Source organism: Pagrus major, chromosome 16, assembly GCF_040436345.1.
Source record: "Pagrus major chromosome 16, Pma_NU_1.0".
In the NCBI taxonomy this organism is placed as follows: Eukaryota; Metazoa; Chordata; class Actinopteri; order Spariformes; family Sparidae; genus Pagrus; species Pagrus major.
Genome location: NC_133230.1, coordinates 26,774,811 through 26,795,535, shown reverse-complemented (window position 1 = coordinate 26,795,535; position 20,725 = coordinate 26,774,811). Strand labels below are relative to the sequence as shown.

Genomic DNA, 20,725 nt, shown 5'->3' with positions numbered 1-20,725 from the left:
ATAAGTAATATTTATCATCTTTCTTTCTTTCTTTCTTTCTTTCTTCCTCAACGTTAGATCTGAGAAGTCTGGACATGGAATAGAAATCAGTGCTTTAAAAACAAATGTTCAAATAAATACATTTCACTGGTAAGTGAAAGGAGGTCAGTTCAGCGGACACATTGCCTCTCTTCTTGGTACCAGTGACATGCCTTGCTGCAGTATTCTGAACTAGCTGCAGGCAGACAGAGATGCATGACTGACTCCCACATTAAGAGAGTTAGTCAAGACTTGAAGAGATAAAAGAAATAAAAACATATGAAGCAGTCTGCAGACTGCCAGAAGACAAGGGTTGATCTGAACAAAGCATAAGTTTAACAAGTCAGTCAGGAGAAAAATGTTTAATCTCTAAATTGATTAGTGAGATGACGACACCCATCGCTAGAAAAATTGATTCTGAATTGGCACTGTAATATGCCCGTTTTAACTCCTTTGCCATGACCTCATCTTACCTTGATATTTAAAAAAACACATTAAAGAGGTACACATGCACACGACCATGCATATTCTTGATGGAGGCGTGAGCTGGCATCAGCTCAAGTGAGAGCATTTAGAAACTCCTGGGTGGACCATCTGTTGGTGGACAGGTAGCAGGCAGTAATCCTATTTATACTCATCGGAACAACCCCAGTACTACACCTCTCTCTCTCTCTCTCTCTCTCTCTCTCTCTCTCGCCCTCTCTCTCTCGCCCTCTCTCAGGTAATGACGTGGTCTACAGGAGGAAGTTTTCATCCACTTGGCTGCTTTTATAATAAAACGATAAAGCAGCGGTGGATGTGCTGGGAGAAGAGGGGAAGCGAGAAGGAGCAACATTATCTTCGGTGGTGTTGAATATGAATGTGATTGCTGGATTCTTCCTTTCTCTCAGGGTAGGAACTGGATATTAAAACTGAGTGAGACACTGGGGGGGGGGGGGGGGGGGGGGGGGGGGGTATAACAGCATGCACGCCTTCGACTGCACACCATCGGCATATTGAATGGAGCTGTTCGCCCACACCATCAAAGAAGAGGGCTCAAGCAAATCCAGAATGGACATGCTGGAATGGCACAAAATGGCTTCCTTGCTCATCCATTTGTAGCTATCTAGATTACTGCTGATAGGATTTATTGGTGATGGCTTTCCTTAGACAACCACTTTTAAAAACTACATTAAACATGAAATCAGTCAAACTGTGTTACTGGATATGCTACTGCAGCAGACGCAGCAGGTAAAGGGTAACTTCAACTTTACATATTAAAGTGTGTTTACGGCTCCTGGGGTGTGCATGTGTGAAAAAAAGTAGTATAAAGTATTTTTTGTCTCCAGAAGTTGCATCTAATCTGATCAATTGCTTCCAGTAATGTCACTCAGTGCCTAAGTTGCATTGTGGGTAATGTAGGTTATGAAATGGAAGAAGAATGTGTCATTACTCTCTGTCTAGGTGCTGTATTATAGGCAACTGACTTGTTTCAGTTTCTTGAAGACGTTTCACCTCTCATCCAAGAGGCTTCTTCAGTTCTAACTAACTGGAGGAGCTGCAGGGTTTTAAACTCTGTGTGGGAGTGTCCTTACAGAGCCGTTAAGGACACGTGTGAGCTCTGAGTTTCAGAGTCGTTATTCTCTGGTTCTGCTGTATCGATTTTGATCGTTTGTTTTTAAACTGCAAGGCCCAGTTGACTGCTTTTCAAAATCTGGCACCTACATCACCCACAATGAAATTTAGCCACTGAGTAACAACACTGGAGGTAATTTATCAGGTTACATGCAGCTTCCCCAAGTCACAAAAGGCTTTATGCTACTTTTTTCCCACACACAGTAGTAATCCCCAAGACCTGTAAACATACTTCTCCCACACACAAATTGATGAAGTGACCCTTTAAAGGGGCATTGCACTGGTTATCTATTATGTCTATTTCTTTGCAAGTACACTGAGTAATGAAAAACCGTTGTTGCACATGTACACATACTTAATAAAGCTGATTCTGCTTTCCAGCCGGTGAAAATGGTCAACACGTCCTCATACCTGAATATGACAACTGAATAGGTTGAGTGCCAGTGACTCCCAAAATGACATTCAGTATATCAGCATTCTGAAAAATATGACCATTTCAGCATACCAGCGACAGGCATATCACACCTTCGTTGTGTGCTTTAGTTTAAGAAAACATTGTGTCAGAAATTCCCAAGGGGCCCCTTCAACCAGCGTTCATCGCCATATTGTTAGAAAAAATCTGACACCAACAAAAAATATACAAAACTAAACTTTATTTATTTTCAATGTTCACATTATATATAAATATAATTAAAAACAAGAACCATTAAAACCTTAATTAATAACTAAACAACTCCAACGATGTCACATTTGAAATAACCTACATTTAAATGCCAGTGATCACAACACATAAAGCACTTCGAGGCAGCAGGCTGAAGCAGTGTAATGTCATTTTGGGAGGTTTAAAGGGGTTAATACTTGTCATTGCAAAATATGCCAATTTGGGGAGGCAAACATTTGCCAAGACAAGACAACTATTGGTCTATTGTTTTTTTTTGTTTTTTTTCTGTACAAAATTATGATTATAATTTTTTTTAAAACACAAACACCTAATTAAGACAGGGGTAAAGACCTAAACGACAAGATTATCCATGTATTAGCTCAGTAATTGTCTTCCTCTCCCTCTGTGGTTCTGTCTCTCTCCCCTCGGATGAAAATGATTCCTTTTTGTCAGAGCTGCAGGTCCCAACACCAAACCCACAGAGTCACTGCCAAGCAGCTATCCCCAGAAGCTATTTCATAACCAGCTAATTTGCCAGATCCTTTTTTCATCTTCTGGCAGTAGCAATATTCCATTAATTCACTCATCTTTTCAATCACAAGTTCATGACTACAGCGAAGGTGAGGGGGAGGTGGTGGTGTGTGGGAAGTGTTAGCAGTGATGTAGTTCATATACAGGTTTAACTACGACATACAGTCAGTGACTGCTGGAGAGCAAACAGCTGTTTGAGGAAGATTTATGTTTTTTGACAAAAAGCCTTTTATTATTTTTTTTTAAACCTGTCTAAGTCATTTTTGTTTAAAAATACAATCTAAAGTTCAGCCAGAGATACGATGAGATCAATTAAAGTCAACCTGAAATGGAAGGCGGAGAGATATTTACTTCCACATATTTATGTGTTTCCTGTAAAAACGGTCGGCAGCCAAACACGTTAGCACTGAATGTGTGTTAGCCCCCCAACAGACTGCTCTGTCTGACCGGATCACTGGGAGCTCCCAGTGAGCATACAGGAGAAAATATTACCTAAAGGTTTTACCTTTACAGAACCAAACCCACATTCTGAAGGCAGAAATGATGTATTAATTAAAAAAAAAAATTTAAAAAACATAGAAGCTACAAATGGCAAGTTATCCAAGTTTTTTAACTAAACTAACTCTTATGCCAAATGTTTAATTATGACTTGTTTTAAATAAAACTGACTTCCCTAAAATAACTCAAATTAGGAGCATGGACATAAGGTCAGCTAATAATATGGAGAAAAATCCAAGAGAGACTGACAGCAGAGCTGGACTGGTCCAAAAAAATCAACAAACTACAGCTTTAGTCTTCAAAAGCAGCTTTTCATTGGATGGAGTTTGCGAGATCAATAATGTAGACTGCATTCTGTATACACACACACTCACACACAGTCGTGGACACACTGCAAAGGCATTACGTGCCCCAGTGATTGCATTATGTTCTCACACCTACTACACGATGGCCACTAGCGCTCAGATAGCAAAAAAGAAAAGAAGCTATGAAGCAGGAGATGTATAAGATATCTGCAGGCGCCAAATTTAGTCTCTGATGCCGACGATGCCTCATGTGCACAATATGTATGCATTCACACACACACACATTACAAATACCAGCCCAATGGCCATGATATTATGTTAGCAGTTAACGTTTCTGCTACAGTAATGTCCAAGGTTGACATTTATACCAAACGTGGCATATCACGTCACCTGTTGCAGCAGCAGGTGGAGGGCAAGGTAGTGGTGTTGTTACAAGCAGACAAGGCTGCAAAACAGGTGATCACAGTTTGAATCATTCCACTGGATATTTTTAAGGACACCTGGATACGTTTCCAGCAGTGTTTGTGGTGTCAAAACCAGGTGGTTTTTAAGGAGAGCTGCAAACATTTCCAGCTACTGTTGTGGTGACCCAAACCGGCTGTTTTTCACAGGAAATCGGATCATCTCCATCCATGAGCGTGGTGACCAAAACAGGTCTTTTAAGTCAAACCATTATGCTTTCCTGACCCTAATCTAGGGGGTTTTGTTCCTAAACCTTGACAGAGCAGAAGCACAGTGTTGTGACAAAAGAAAAATAGAAAATTCATCCTAAACAAACAGAAAGCTGCAACATAAAGAAACATCCAGTTTAAACATATCTGTGGTTTTGCAGAAACTAAATTGTTATAACATAACATTTATTCTGATGATTGGGTTGTAAACACTGCTCCCTTTATGTGTTATCATGGATTTGATCATGTTCAGGATATTTCTGTATATGGAGCATAACCTGGTGAATTTAACAATATCCAAAATCATCATTTGTGCAGGAGTGCCTTTGACTGCGGCACATCATAAACAGCAACTTGTGTATTGAGCTGCAGGTATCACTATCTGTCTTTCAGTTATGACCAGACGGTGATTTGTTAATTTTTGAGAGAATGGGTTGACTCAAACCGTGCCCCAACACAATACTAACATTAACCCTAGTAAAAATGAGTTATGTAGTCATGTGTCGCCACAGATTGTCACGGAGATGGTTTGTGTGGTTGTTGTACAAACAAAGCACCATCAGGCCAAACTGTGCAATAGACCTGCCGGTCCACTGAGTCACTGTCACATTTGGCCTCACCTACCTGTGAAAACAACATGATCTCATTCTATGGTCAAGTTGGGAATGATAAATATGCACTGTCTGGTTACACTAGGGCTGTCATGGTATAAAGTCTTTTCAATTATCATGGGCAAAAGAATATGGTTATCGTCAATATTGGTATATTGCATCACCCCTCTGTTACGCTTTCAAAATAAAGGCACTGAAACTACTTGGTTAGGTTCAGGAAAAGATGGTTGCACTTAAAATATCTACTTCCTTCAAGCAGTCACCACAGCTCATTGACTTCACACAAAACTTGAACCCTGGTCACCTGGGTGAAAGTCCAGTGAATGCCCCACCCAACAATTAACCAACCACATATCTTTACAATGTGGACTCATCAGCTTTATATACTACATCTGTACTTTGCTCCAGTCATCATTACCCCTTGCTGGTACTGCAGCTTCATTCACACATGTACTTTTGGTGCCTAGCCAAGGGAAACTGTCCAGTAGCAGTGTTGGTCAAGTTACCTTCAAAATGCAATATATTACATATTACTAGTTACCTTCATTTTAAAATAATATCTTACGTTACAATATTACTGTCTGCGTAGAGTAATATATTACACATTACACTTCTTTTTAGCTTTTTTTAAAATAAACAAATGTCCTTGGACACAGTGATGAGCAGGCTGATACAGTCTGATAATTTATGAGATAGGAATAAATATTTTTAATTGTAAGCTTAGTCATTTGAAACACAACAGAAATATACCTTCTATAATGTAGCCTATAATGACATGACAAGACAACGGCTCATTTCAGTAACATAGAGACTGAACAAAGAATTTATAGGCTCGGATATATTAAACACATGCAGAGCCTATATAAATATGGTCATGTTGGTGTGGATGGGTTCCTAAAAAAACAACAATAAATGTTTCACTTCATGACATAACTGCAGTAATACCTTGCTCAAATAGTACAGCGTTATATTACTCCGTTACTGCTAAAAGAAATATATTACTGCAACAAAAGTAAGACATTACCCCCAACACTGTCCAGTAGTGGATTGGCTGGTCTCTTAAATTCTCTGGTGTGACACTGAAGTACACAGGTTCTTGTTTCCTACTTGCTTGTTGATAATGCTTTCTTTTAGCTCCTTGAGATATCCTGTCAACACGGCCACAGGATCACAAAATGTTCATATAGGTTCTTTGAGAAGGCAATGACAGATTAGCTTTCGTGTCATTTATTTTTGCATTCTTGTTACTACTATCTAAGCCCCGATGCTGGTGAAGCTCTTAAAATAGCAAAAGGTGAGTGGGATGTTAGGGAAGAAAAAATAAAAGGGGTGAGTAAAAAGAGAGTAAATCCTCAGCCCCCTCGCAGCTGAAAAGGGAGGCTAGTTGTCTGAGGATGGCTGAAGCAGACAGAGGCACAAGAGAAGGGGCTGAAGAGAGGGAGTAAGTAAGGTATGGTGGTGGTGGGGAGGGGGATAGGAACGATAACCATCAGTAATTTCAGCGAGCTGGCGGATTTCCATTTGTTTGGCGCCTTGACCAATGGTGCGTTGAGATGTCTGCACCAAACGGTGGTGTGGAACAGAGGGGGGATGGAGCCACTGAGGCATTAGCTCTGAGGAAGAAAAGGAAGAGGTGCTGCCATTTTGATGGTGTCAAGAGAGTGGAGGCTGAGCTTTTCAGACAATGGCTTCTTCACACGCACACACATACACACAGATAAGGACCGATAAACTGAGTTTGTGATCAGTGTCCACTGATACTGGATGTCAGAGGTTCAGGGCTCTCTGTAAGGGGCCCCACGGTCACTTCACCAACACTGACACTGTCACTTCATTCAGTGAAATCAGCCTTGAAGTTCTTGACTTATTATTTATTTTCATCAAGACCTCAACTTCAAAGTTGTTCAGGAGTTTGGAGAGGTGACATGTGACATCATCATCAAAATCCTAAGGTCACAGAAAAGATTGCTTTAAGTGGAATAAAAAGGTTCCAATACTCTCAACCAGCAGCCTGAGGGCAGCTCATGCAGCATTGTGCACAATAATTATTCATTATCATTTAAAGTAGAAATTATCCATTCACACTATGAAAAACTCATAAACAATATTGTCCAGACATTTTATAGTCAGAGGAATTTGGAAGTACATCTGGAGTACTGACCCTCATTACAAAGTGCTGGCATTAGCTGTAGTTACATTGACAATATTTCCTCATTCTGATTGAGATCATTCAGATTAGAGATTCCAATTCAACTGTTTACATGGACAAGGAATAGAAATGATCTAATTAGATGTGTTTAGCGCAGGACTACAGCTGGATGAGGCGAGGTGGACTAACATCAATGCTTGGAGCTCACACACAGTCAGAGTTGTGACAGTTGAAGACGCCAACCACATTATCATCACCATCTTGTTGCTGTCGCTGACATACACCCTGATGCATATTCAAAAGATGCACCATGTGTTTATGTGTATTTGTATTTAAATAACTTTATGTATGTTCTGTAATTTGTGTTGCATGAAGGAGTTTACAAACTTTCATTTCGTTACGCAACTCTGTGTTGTGTAGTGACGAATAAATTACCTTGAACCTTGTTTACCCTCCACAAAGTATTTCAATTTTGACATGCACAAAGGGGCTCTGCTTGCTATTCTGCCAGAAATATCAGAAGAGGAACTGAGGAGGAGAACTGAAGAGAATTAATGTCTTTATTCGCTCTGCCTGTTAATGCAATTTTAGAGATGGGCCTAAATGGAACAATATTTGGACAAACAACACCATCAAGACATTCAACGATCCTTAAATCTTTCAACATCTCCAACAAACATGTTGAAGCTGATCATCCACAGACCAGTTCTGTTCTCCTGCCACCGTGTTCTCTCCGTCCAAGAGGCAATGTAACCTTATGTTCGATCCGATTGAAAATTCATTCAATTCAGACCTGATTGGATCAGTTTCTTCTGATTAAGGTGGGTACAGGCATTTTTATTTTGTTTGGGTTATTATGGATTATTAATGGATTATCCCTTGAGTACACTGGGCACATCTCTGTTACCTGTTCTGATCCATCCTCCACGTTACTTCATATCCCACACAGAAGCATTTCAGAAGCGGGGTGTCCTTCCTGCTATATATATATAATATTATATAACAATATAATATTGTCGACTTGCTCGGATTGTGTTGATTTCATCCTTTCTTTTTGGTTTTTGTGCTTCTAATGTAGTTGAGTAGGCTACATACCCAAATCATTTCATTATTTGTCTAAGTGTGTTTATTGAAATATTTCTGACTTTGTTGTGCTGTGGATCCCGAGTCGGCACAGGGTGTTTTATTTCTGCAGGCATTGCCTTGAACGGCCACGATCTGCTCCAGTGACCATATCAAGACCGGGATGGGCCGGTGGAATCTGAGGTTTAGGGTCCATGTACTGCCATTAATACAACTATTGCGCTGTTGCATTAATGCCATCATTGCCATGAGCACCGCACATCTGTATATATATTGAAGATAGATAGATAGATAGATAGATAGATAGATAGATAGATAGATAGATTTCTCTCATTTATAGGTAGAAATTGTAAGAGTTTACTATACAGGTTAAACACGTTATGCTTTATCTCTGTATTTTTATACTTGAAAATAGTCACATTCTTTTCCACATTTACATGTCTAATATTTCTGGTTAGTAATTTTAACATTTTATTTATACAGCACCTTTTAAAACAATGTTACAAAGTGCTGCAGATAGAAAAACACATAAAAAGCCAAATACATAAAAAATAAATTGCAGCCACTTAATAGGGAAATCAAGTTGGTAAAAATGGGTTTCTAAGTTTAATATAGCTCCATATTTAGTATCCAATGTTCTATACCCACTTTTTAATTAATTACTTTCTATTTCTTCCTGCATTTGAACCTGCTTTTGCAGTTGTGCTCTTGCTCTCTGTCTGCTGTCTTTTCTAATTTTTTGTCGCCTGATTTTGGTGATTAAAATGTGCCAATTTTTTTTTTTAATGTCTACATATTTTGTCTCCATTTTATTATACTGCTGTGTAGATATATCTTTCAATCGTGGGTCAACTGAGTTGAGTGTAAACCTCTTCATAGGCCTTAGCCTAAGTCAATCCTTCCTCACAGTGTGTGTGTGTGTGTGTGTGTGTGTGTGTGTGTGTGTGTGTGTGTATGACAAGGTGTGTGCATGCAAAGAGTGCATGCATATGCACATGAAGTATCCATGTGTACATGTCTGTACATGTGCACATCTTCCCACATAAGCAGAAGAGAAGAATGACCCCATCCACTCTTACAGACACACACACAGCCATAACTCTCTGAAGCATGACAGCAAGGTTGGCTTCGTCCCTGGGGGCTTTTCATTTACTACCCAACATAATGCCACATCCCCAACCCCCCCACCTCCTTATTGGCTATTATCTGGGCTGTCGGAGCTTGTGTTGATACCTAATGAAGGGCCACGGTTGCCATTTCTCAGCTGACGGTCACCATGGTTACAGGAGAAGAGAGGAGGAGGAGGAGGAGGGGAGGGGTGGATTTAAAAGAGAAAAGAGTGAAATCTAATGGACAGAATAAGAGATGAGGAGAAGAGGTGGTTGAATTCAAAATCTATAATTTGATGTATTTGTTTTATCCTGTCATTCAAGAAAACAGATCAACCATGTTCATTAAGTGGCATGTTAATTAAGACTAAAGGGGTGATCGCAGAGTAAAACTTAAAAGATAAAAAAATCTGTTTGACAAGAAAAATTTTCTTAGACCATTTAATTTAACCAGCACACTTGATAACAACAACAATTTAATTTAAAGAATGATTCAAAATTAAATACAGCATGTGTTGTTTTTCTCAGTTTACATACTTCCATTAACTCTAACCAAGGGTTGTTGTTGTTGGCTAAACAGAACCATGAACAATTAATCATACTCACATTTCAAGGAGTAGCTATTGTAGTGAAATTAATCAAATATAATGACATGAATGTTGTTATGATTGTAAGGGATAATGCCTGATGAGGTGACCATTATCAGGAATTAATGGACAACATGGAGGCCAGGCAGAGGACGGTTGCCTCTGAGAAGTCTATTAATTCCAGATTATGCACACCTCGAAGGGCATTATCCTGCCTACAATGGTCACTTTCCAAATAAAAAAACATCAAGACCATTACAAATATTTGTACTTGTTTTGTGATCAAAATATAAAGTTTCTCACAAGCAGTAACTCTGTCTTCGTGACCTGAAACATTCATTGTTATATCATAAGGTTCTGATATAATGGAAATGATTTGAACTATTCCAGTAAATAGGACAGACCTTAGATATGACTCAGCAACCAGAGGTAAACTAGTCCACTCAGCTCATTGAACTCCTCGCCATTAGTCCAGAGACTGATGAAGCAAACAAAGCCTTTGTTGACTTAAAAACCTCTTTAGAGACTGCTCCTACGTTAGAAATGCCAAAACCTGATCTCCCGTTCACTCAGTTTGTTTACCAAAAGGACAGTTTAATGACATCTGTTTTGACACAATCACATGGTGGTAAAAAAAAGACCTGCTGCTAATTTCTCAACTAAACTTGATCCTTTTGCAGCTGGTCTCCCTCTGTGTCTAAAAGCTGTTGTTGCAGCTGAAAAAGCTGTGGTTGCATCACGTGACACGTTTGGACATGCCAAACATCACAGTGAAAAGATGTACTGTTCTTAACCCTGCTACTCATGCAGATGGTGAACCTCATGACTGTGTTGCTGCCATTAACCAATTTTAAACACCCAGACCTGATCTTTGTCATGTCTGGGCTGCTAGACACCATTCTGCTCCCAGCTTCAATCTCTGAAGGCTCTGACCCCATCTCTATAGGAAATGCTGCAGCTTATACAGCTGCGAAGTCTGCGGCTGCCTCTGAGTTTATTCCATGCTGTCTGATGTTGGGAAAGTCCACTGAGGTGTCACCCTACAACCGTTTGACTCAGCTATTAGCCAGAAAGCTGTTATACTAGTAAGACTCAGTAACACTGCATATGGTTGATAAACGGTGAATATAATTTGTTGGTATGTTTAACAACAAGACTTGCTAGCTATCTAGCCATGTCACTGTTCAAATCATTATTAAATTTGTCACGAACACATGATAGTCCATGATTACTAGCAGCAACAGCCTGAATTAACACATCAGGAACTGCTTGAGTAATTCCATAGGTTTCTGTATTTCAGTATTAGTAATGGAGTATTCACCCAGACTATAGTATAAACTATTGTAATTGATCACTGATTGAGCTTACCAGGGTCAGAAAGGCTCTGTTTATTAGGCCCCTGGGTGCCAAAAAATGTTTTCTCCCTCTCCTGTCTTTCAGTGTCGATTTTTCTCTCACTTTCTTTTTCTGTCTTTGTTTCTACCAGGTCACATTGCAGTAGCTGAAAAAGCTGTGGTTGCATCATGTGACACCTTTTGACATGTCAAACATCACAGTGAAAAGATGTACTGTTCTTAACCCTGCTACTCCGTTTTCTATTCCTGCAGATTGTGAACCTCGTGACTGTGTTGTTTCCATCAACCAATTTTGCACACGCAGAACTGATCTTTCTCATGTCTGGCACCATTCTGCTCCCAGCCTCGATCTCTGTCATGAAATGTGATGCTCACACTAACAGCTCTGACCACATTTCTATAGGAAATGCTGCACCTGATTCAGCTGCAAAGTCTGCAGCTGCCTCTGGTTTCAAATTCATTCCATGCTGTTTGATGTTGGGCACCCCCACTGAGGTGTGAATGACCCTGACGGTAAACCGAGTTTGCCACATGCGGATCCAGTGTTATGCTAAACTAGCTCACGGAAGAAATCACGTGAGCAAAGGTTGAATGAGATGCTAAGATATTGTGCCAACCTGTCTGCTACTCTGTCAGCATTGCATTCACAGGTGAAAAGTGCCCTGCCATCTGCAGCCATTGTAGTTCTCCACAACCTGCAGCCTGAAGATTGGGTTCTCATCAAGGATCATAGATGCCAGGCCTGTTCCAGGTTCTGCTAACAACCGAGACAGAATTGAAGGTGTCAGAGAAGGTTCTGTGGATACCAGCAAGCCACTGTGAAAAGGTGCCTGAGCCATAAGACAACTTCTCCTTGGCTGTGAATCGATCAGAGCAGCCCGCCCAACAAGAGTGAGGGGTGAAACAGCGCCCTCCTCCACCAGTAGCATGCCAAGCTCCACCTACGTGGTGTTCAGAGACAAGATCTGTGTCAGCAACGAGGGCGAATCAGTGGATCCAAGACAAAGACCCTGGAATCCGTTCAGGGGGCCAGGTTGGTGTGGCTTGAGAGGGTCACTCTGCTTTCTCCTATTGATAGCCTGTATTGTTGTTATAACCATTTTACTGCTATATGACCAACCATGACCTACAGACCCCACTGTTATCTACTTCAACCTGACCAATTTGACTCATGCATGTGGTATACCATTCAAATGCACTTGACACTCACCTCAAATCCTTTCTCTAACCTAAACATTCTCAAACTACTACATTACACCACGCAACAAAACACTGACCGTTCCTGTTCGTTTTGCACGTCTGCTTGCCCCATGTTAATGTTTTTGCCAAATCCACATATGTCAGAAACCTGCGCCGATCACCTCCAGTTCGTACTACACTTGTAAATTCATTTGTGATCTCTATTTTATGAACCCAGAACAATCTAGCAAATTCCAACACTTTTGTTCTCACTTCATCCCCTCATTTGATTTCACCCATCCACCACCTGCAACACTCCCTCCTACCGATTTCTTATCTGAAGTCTGCCCCTTCAGTTTTACTGACTGTTTAATTTCCTTGTCAGGCACGGTAGATGTCAGCTGGGCTAATGTTTCATGTCTTTGGCATGTTAGACGTCCTGTTTTCACGTACAAGGCTCTGCAATGTTTGGTTCAAATGAAACATACACAGGACAAATTACTCAGGATTGTATGACTTGTCATCTATCTAATATGATTGCCAAACGCCCACCACATGCAGCATTTTTAAACCCTCCCATGAAGGCTGCAGATATCTGGTGGCTTTACGGTAACAGCATTCTCCAACCGTCCCTGCCTACAAGTTGGAAAGTTCAATCCGTGCATGTCAAATTGATACAACAAACCACCCCCTACCCAGATGTATTTGATACTGATTTGCCCTCTGACCTCCTCTCTAGTGATTCCTAGGTCTATATTGACACTATCGATGTGCCACGTGGCATCCCTGATGAATACAAAGTGCACAACAAAGTTTCTGGTGTTTTTTCTTCTGCCCTTCCCTTTTTTGGCCCAATGGTTGAAGTAAATAAGAACACAGAATGGATTAATTACATTTACTACAATCAACAACATTTTATAAATCACACGCGTGACTCTCTAAAGGCACTAGGTGAACAACTGATGGCTTGGCAAAATCGTATGGCATTGGATATGTTGCTAGCTGAAAAAGCTTTCTCCAAACTAGAAACCCTAGCTTGCTATGACAATCCAGGATGTCTGTGTCCTACAAAAACAGCTAATACTAATTTCTGTTGATCAATTAATGATGTCTTTACTTAAACCATGAAGGGTTGTATTCACTGATGTTATGATACATTTGTATTTACTTTAATATGGCAATTTTATGGCCAAAGGGGGAATTGTAGGGTAACTTTATAATATAACTTTTTATGGTTATGCTAAAATCATATCTTGCTGACCTGAATATGACCTGATGACACTCGGTACCTTCCATTGTGCTGTATCTGATGGTTTTACATTTTACTGTTGGTTGGATACGTCTGTAGCTGTTAGACCTGAGCCGCAGTTCCTTTTCCTATCTTTAACTCTCTTTTCTTTCTGTCTTTTGGTGTACGTGACAAACTCTAAGTGGCATTCTGTGCCACTTAGAGTTAATTTCCACCACACTGTTCGTCATCACAAACATGCCGGAAAGACAGGGAACTGTAGAAAGCAGCATATCAAATATCTGATTCAGAAGATATTTAACTTGTTTCAAAAAGTCTTTATCAATAATATTCTGAATTAGACACATCGTTTTTCCAAAGCTGATACCAGAAGTTGCTAAGGGGTGATATATCTTGCTTCTTTCTGATCTCTGATGAGTTGCACATGCGCAGTACCGATCACCCAGCTGACTCGGTTCAGACCACACAGAAGCCATAGACCGCAGTACTTTTTTAATGTCTTTAACTTCGGTCTCTCTTTCAAACTCAGCGCCGACTTAACGGCGATGTTTACGTGCTAAATACCCGTGATTATTACAGGGTTAATTGACCCGGGACTAAATCCTGATAATATACCTTCACATTGCACAACAGCCAGATGTTAGCAGGTTTAAGTGGGTTTTCGGCCAGTGTGAAAGGGCTTTCTGTATGATCCCCCACAGCTCCTCTTCTGCTGCCAGTCACCATTTCTTTCTGATTTGTAATCAGTTTCATCTGATAGATGGTTTGTCCTTTACCTCAAAAACATAATTGCGTTTTCAGAGGGACAGATGACACAAGGCCAAATTAATCACAACACTAAACTCATTTCTGAAGGACAATTGTAAGTTGGTGGGAGATGATTCCTCCACGCACCGTCTCCAAGCAGAAGTGTACATCTCATACAATGAGATGTGGCAGGCCCAATACTGCTGCACACAGTGACCTAATGAGAAGATGCTCAGGTCAGGGTAATGAGACACCTGTCAGCCTCCACAGAGAACTGCAGCCTCCTCTGTGTGTGTGTGTGTGTGTGTGTGTGTGTGTGCGTGTGTGTGTTTGTGTGTGACCTGTCAGGCTTTCAAATAAAGCAATTTGCAATGTAATATTATAAAGATTGCTCAGAATTACCACAAGAAATCAAATGATTAAAAAAAAAAAATAATTAAAAAATAACGCAGGCCATCAAACATACTGAAACTCAAAGCAACTTCGCTGCTGTTTGCAGGTCATATAATACTCTCTTGCACTCCTCCATGTTCCCGATGGCCAGCCCTGAGATGTCCACAGTGGTGTGCCTCTTCAGTGCATCACAGATGGTTTTATCCACCCACAGTTTGTGATTAGGGAAGGTTTTAACCGTGACTGTAGAAAAAGAGTCATTCACCAGTTCACCAGTAGGGCAACTTCTCTAATGATGCTGATGTCATCAGAGCTGGCCCGGAGGATGTTCATCTCACTCAGTGGCCGTGTCCAAATTCAGGGGCTGCAGCCCAGGAAGGGCGCATTTGAAGGCCAATTACGTCACAACGCTGCGCGAAGGCTGTCCAAATTCGAAGGCTGCGCCACATGCAGCCCACAAATGCAGCCTTCCCCACCCTCGTTTAGGAGGACGCACCGCTACTATCCTTCGCGGCCTCACATATCCCAAGATCCTTTGCGCACCGCTGCTCAGTCCCGAAACAGAAGAGGAAGCAAGAGAAAATGGCGACATCAAGTGGCGCAGACATGACATTTAAATTTAAGTAATGGGTTTATACTTGGTTTTTACTCATTTGAACATCCAACGCCAGGTATGTTAAACTTCAAGGGACTATAAAACCTCCGAAGTTTAACTTTCAGTTAAAATACGTGACGCTGGTGATGCTATGGTAAATATAGTTGTTATTCACCAATGGGTTCATGTTTATTTTGTAATGTTGATAATTCAATTCAGATTTGACACATTGTACACACACAAATAAATGTACACGTTTGATAGATTTGAACCAAAACAGACTTTAATGCATGAACACCTGGTGACGCAACCAGGAAATACTCCGAAGGCTAGACCGTCCCATTTAACAGCGGTGGATGTGGCCTTCAAGGTCTGTCCGAAGGCCGTGGCCTTCGTGGACCGCTAAGGCCGCGGCCTTGAAGGCTGCAGCCCCTGAATTTGGACACAGCCAGTATCAGCATCCAGAAGCGTGCCTTCTGATTGGTCAGACCAGCGTCACCTCTCACGTCACCAGGGCTGCTTGTTTGGCTCTTTGTATTTTGGGATGAGGAAAATGGAGATTTCTCAAATGTTTTTCTAATGGTGGGTGAGAAATAGCCCTGTAGCCATCCTTAAGTGGCCCAGAGTCCCATCCCTACTGTTAACACAAATGTGTTGATAAAATGTGGTTTACTTGTTAAAGATGGATCAAATACACAGTGAGTAACTTGTAGTCCGATGTTTATTAGTGTCTGATAGTCAAAGATTCAATAAATGATGCTATGAAAACAAGATGTAAGCAGGGTTGATTGGCTGCTGCTGTCAGCAGCGTCACTTTGACCACAACAAAGAGATTTTTGTTTTTTTTGTATTGTTTTTGTCTGTTCCCTCTCACATATATTCATGTCAGCAGCTAACTCATGATTATGGCTGGATAGTCAAAAGTATCTGACTTGATGATTAATAGGTGGTGCCTGTAAAGTCACACAAACAGTCATACAACCTCAAAAAAAAGAGAAAGACTCCAAAAAATGGTCACATGAACTAAATTCTACCTTACATTTGAAAAAAAAAAAAAAAAACTTGAAATGCACACATCTGACTGATGACTTTGTTGGTATATTAATGCAAAGCTCCCCCAATGTTTTTTCTGTTATAGGTGGAAAGACAAAATATGTTGCGAAATGTCATGTGGCTACAATTGACAAAATCAATTGTTTTGATTTTACATATTTATTATGTGTTAATTGGCAGACAAAAAGAAATCCCAAAAAGGTCCTTTCATATGTTAAAAAATGTCTTAAACCTCACACTGTAGCCTCATACTCTGACCAATTTGAAAAGAATTAGCTCAGTTAGTACTCGCGCTGTAAAGGAAATTATGTAGACTGAGGCCACAAAGTGTTTTCATGTTGTGTCCACATGGCCCTCTTTTTTGTTTTCTTCATCTTCTCATTGATTGATTGAAAAATCAAAATTTCAATCATTTTGAAATTTCACTCTTTGTCACTGTCCAGTGGATTTTGTGTTGTATATTTTTATGTTTGTTGATTTGATTGAGGACTGAAAAGCTCAATGTAACTGTTTTAAAACTGCATTAAACTAAACGTTTGTTCAGAGAAAATCTCGGCGGAAACAAACATGAGAAAGTGACTGAATCATTTGAACTTTTATTCTAACCAGGTTTAATCATGAAGCTTCTGTGAAAACACGACTGCACTCCACCGCTAACATTTACCTTTTTACAACCTTGTTTATCAACACACACATGCAGGCCTTTGTGTCAGCGTGAAGCTTAAAGGGGTGGGTGGGGGGGGTGGGGGTTGATGGGTTGAGGAAAATAGTAAGTGATTTTGGATCGTAGCAGGAAAGCCCATCAGTCACACACACCCGCGAGCCACACACACACACAAAGGGCCTCGGCAGGCCTTCCTGAGGCTAAGTGGCGTTAACCTCTTTCTCTCATGGGGCCCAGACAAAAGCCCCCAAGGAGCGCTAATAATCACCTCTCTATCTGCCCCATCCCCCTTCCTCCCAACACGCCAGCTCCGGCTCTTATGTCTGGGCGCTACAGTACAGCATCGCAGGGGGGAAATTTTCCACAAAATTTCATTAAAAAGCAAAAAGAGTCCACACATTTTTTGTGAAACAAGCATTCATTTTGAAAATAACCCAGACCATTATATTACAGTAACGGTTGTATGGTTGGATCAAGGTCTGGATTAAAGTTAAACCTCAGGGATTAAATTAATTGAATATATAATTATGTAAGCAGTACATTTAACTATTTGGTTAAAATACAAAATTGTAATTTCAAACTTGTGTCGAATCATCACAAGAAAGCCACAGCAAATTTGTTGGCATTTTCTTGTGTTTCTTACTATTACAAATTATTTGATTTTTAGGAAAGGGGGGTATTTTATTAATAGGTTATGTTCCCTAACATGTGTCCAGTTTTCCATTGAGTTTTATGTGGCTGTGTGATTGATTCCAACATAACATCCTGGCTTTTAATAATTCCATCAGTCCAGTGGCAGCAGTGTGACAGCTGCACCTCGGCCTCCAAACCCTGTTGTAGTTCCTCTGTGTGTTTCCTGGATCTATGGATGTCCGGCGTCACTAACTACTCAGTATATAGCGAACTATATGGTGAGTTGGCCAGTTTGTAATGTTTACAGAGACTTGTGTGATGAAGCACCAGCTCCCTCACTATTTGCTTAACCATTTTTTTTGTTCAGGAAGGTGGACTCACACACAGTTTTCTCTGTTTTCTTTATTTAAATTATAGTTCCAAAACATTATTGATAAATACAAAGAATTGTACTCGGCATTAGAGTTTGAGAGGGGAAGAAGTTTATTTCTCAAAATATATTAAAAGACATGCGGTAATCAAAGCAATAACCTGTCAGAGTTTGAGTCCTTTGTGGTGGCCATCTTGTGCTGGTGCTGAAAGAGGAAGCGCGCCTCAACAGTAGCCTTTTTATGTGTGGTGTATGAGTAGGCGTGTGCTCAGATTTGATTGGATTTGAAATTTCAGGTAATTAAGATAATTAAGATACTGAATGATGTACACATGATTTGTTTATTTTGAATGTACAGTAGTTATCTTAACATGTTGAAGAATTAATTTAGAGCTTGTTGGTATGAGCAAGTTAAGAAAACGATGTGTATTTGTTATTTAACCTTGTCAACTTGCCATTGTAGAGATCTGCCCTGATAGGCCAGTTTGACCTGGAAAGGCGGACTCACATGCTATATATGTGAGTGGAAGGGGAGAGAATGAACTGTTTTTTTGTTTTTTTTTTTGAAGAGAAGCACCAGAGCTGTCCTGAGCTGTGTGAAGAATGTTTTCTTTGTAACATGTTTTTTTTTGAGACTATTAATAAAAGTCTGCCTATTTTTTCTGCACAACTCCAACTGTCAGCGTGATGTATTATCTTCCACCATGCTATCCTGCACTTCACCTTACAGCAACTTGTTATGCCCTATGTAGTTGCTTCAAATTATCCCACAATGCATTGTGAAAAGCATTACAATAAATACTATCTATCATGCAATGTGCTGGAGGTTATGAAAATAAAAATTACCCGAATGGTGTCATCATTTTGTTTTCATTTGATCATTAAACTCACTGTATATTCCTCTGTGTAGAAGTCTCTAGTTAATAAGTAGGGAGTAGTGAATGAGTTCGGACACAACCATTGTCCCTCTGGGGTATCTTGTTCGGCCTAGTGCCCTACTTGTAGCTGTATAAATGAAACTGTAAGCGTTAGCTGCCATTTTGGTTCCAATCCATTATTAATTTATCCTACAGTAAAGTTTAGAAAACATCTATTTTCTTTGTGTATTTGTTTGTTTCAGCTAGTGTTAGTCAGCACTTTTTGAGGAGAAAGATTTTTTTTTTGTTTGCTGTGTTGGCCTTCGATTCAGTTATATTGCTTCAGTTAATTATCAGAATTTCTTCTATTTGTAGAAATAAATATATCACTTTAATTGCAATTCAGCGTCCAACCTTAACAAAGACCCAGAAAATACGAAATAAATCATAATCAAAACTAAAAATTACTATTTTGTATTTTCAGGGTCAGTTTTCTGCCATTCTCATACTGCCTGCCTGTTCATGAAAAGGATGTTCTGTGTTTGCTAATTTTAAAGACTATAATGTAAGACTAAATATTATGTTCTGACCCGGGCAGGTTTAAGAAATTTGGATGAGCTTCTCTTACAATTTACTCAACTTTACAATGACGTGATTATATTATATTCCACGCTGACAGGAAGAAAAAGCAGAACACTTAATGAAGAAAATCTTCATGTCATTATTTCTAACAATGACAAGAAGAATATAGAATTGAATGTCATCAAGTTCTCAGACCTAAAAGACGTGTCAAGGCCTTCCCAAAGATTCATATGACAGACCATTCCAAAAATCACCATTAAGTGGTCTCTATGTTTTACATTTGGTCAGGTTTACACTCCACGAGGCTTTATGACATCATATGACATCAAGAGGTTTGACTGATCATTTAACCAAACAACCAGTCTCGCTTTTTTCCAATCCCTCTTCAGTACAACCAGATCCTCATCAGGACACACAAAACCACATGACAAATATGTATCACCTGCAGTGTATGTGTGTGGGTGTGCAGCATATAGGTGGGTGCACATGTGAAAAAAATACTGGATGATATATGAGGTCTGTTGTGTGTGCTTCTGTGTGTGTGAGTGTGTAGCAGCTTCTGAACAGCTGAGGGTGGGGGCGGTATTGAAGTGGAAGTCACTGATGTGTAACGGCACACACGCTCCTCCTTGATTGGCTCGGTTTCCACCCACCCCGGCCCGCCCCAGCATCTTTTTTTCCCCACTATTCCCTATTTTCCTCCTGAAACAATGCTTTCATTTCACTCCTCTGCTGTCTGTCCTTCATTCCCTTTGTTAAAAGGATGGTTAGCAAAAGAGAAACAAGAGAAGGAGGATTGAAAAGAGCTGATAAAAGACAAAAGATCTGGTGAAAAGGCAGTTATGAAGAGGTTTTATTTTTATTTTTATCTTCAAAAGATAAAAGACAAAAAAAAGGAAAAGAAAAGGAGTCAAATACACACTCAAGCTTGATAATGTCAAACTATAAGGGTAAATGTTTCCTTACAAAACATGTTTGCTGGACATAAAAACTGTTAATAAGTGCATAATACAGCACGTCTTAATCTTAATAAAGCAACAAAAAATAATAAAGGTTTAACAATAGCATAATATGTAGGTTAGCTAAACTGTGTTTGTCATGCTCAACACATTCTCACTTCCAACTTGCCAAATACAGCATCTATGTCAGTGGCCTTAAGCTTTAAACTATGATCCACTACCGACCCTTCTAATGTCAGTTTTGCAAGTGAA

At 40.0% G+C, this 20,725-nt stretch overlaps 1 protein-coding gene across 10 annotated transcripts in view; it reads right to left on the bottom strand.

Moving 5' to 3' along the window:
• Positions 1-20,725, bottom strand: part of nrxn3a (neurexin 3a) — a 174,879-nt gene that overhangs the window by 110,433 nt on the left and 43,721 nt on the right. For 2 of the 10 annotated variants that reach the window (XM_073483399.1, XM_073483400.1), the window contains exon 4: positions 14,320-14,348. The exons of the other annotated variants lie outside the window; for them this stretch is intronic. In XM_073483399.1, coding sequence (XP_073339500.1) covers positions 14,320-14,348 — 29 coding nt within the window. The remainder of the gene's footprint in view (positions 1-14,319; positions 14,349-20,725) is intronic. 10 annotated transcript variants of the gene reach the window in all.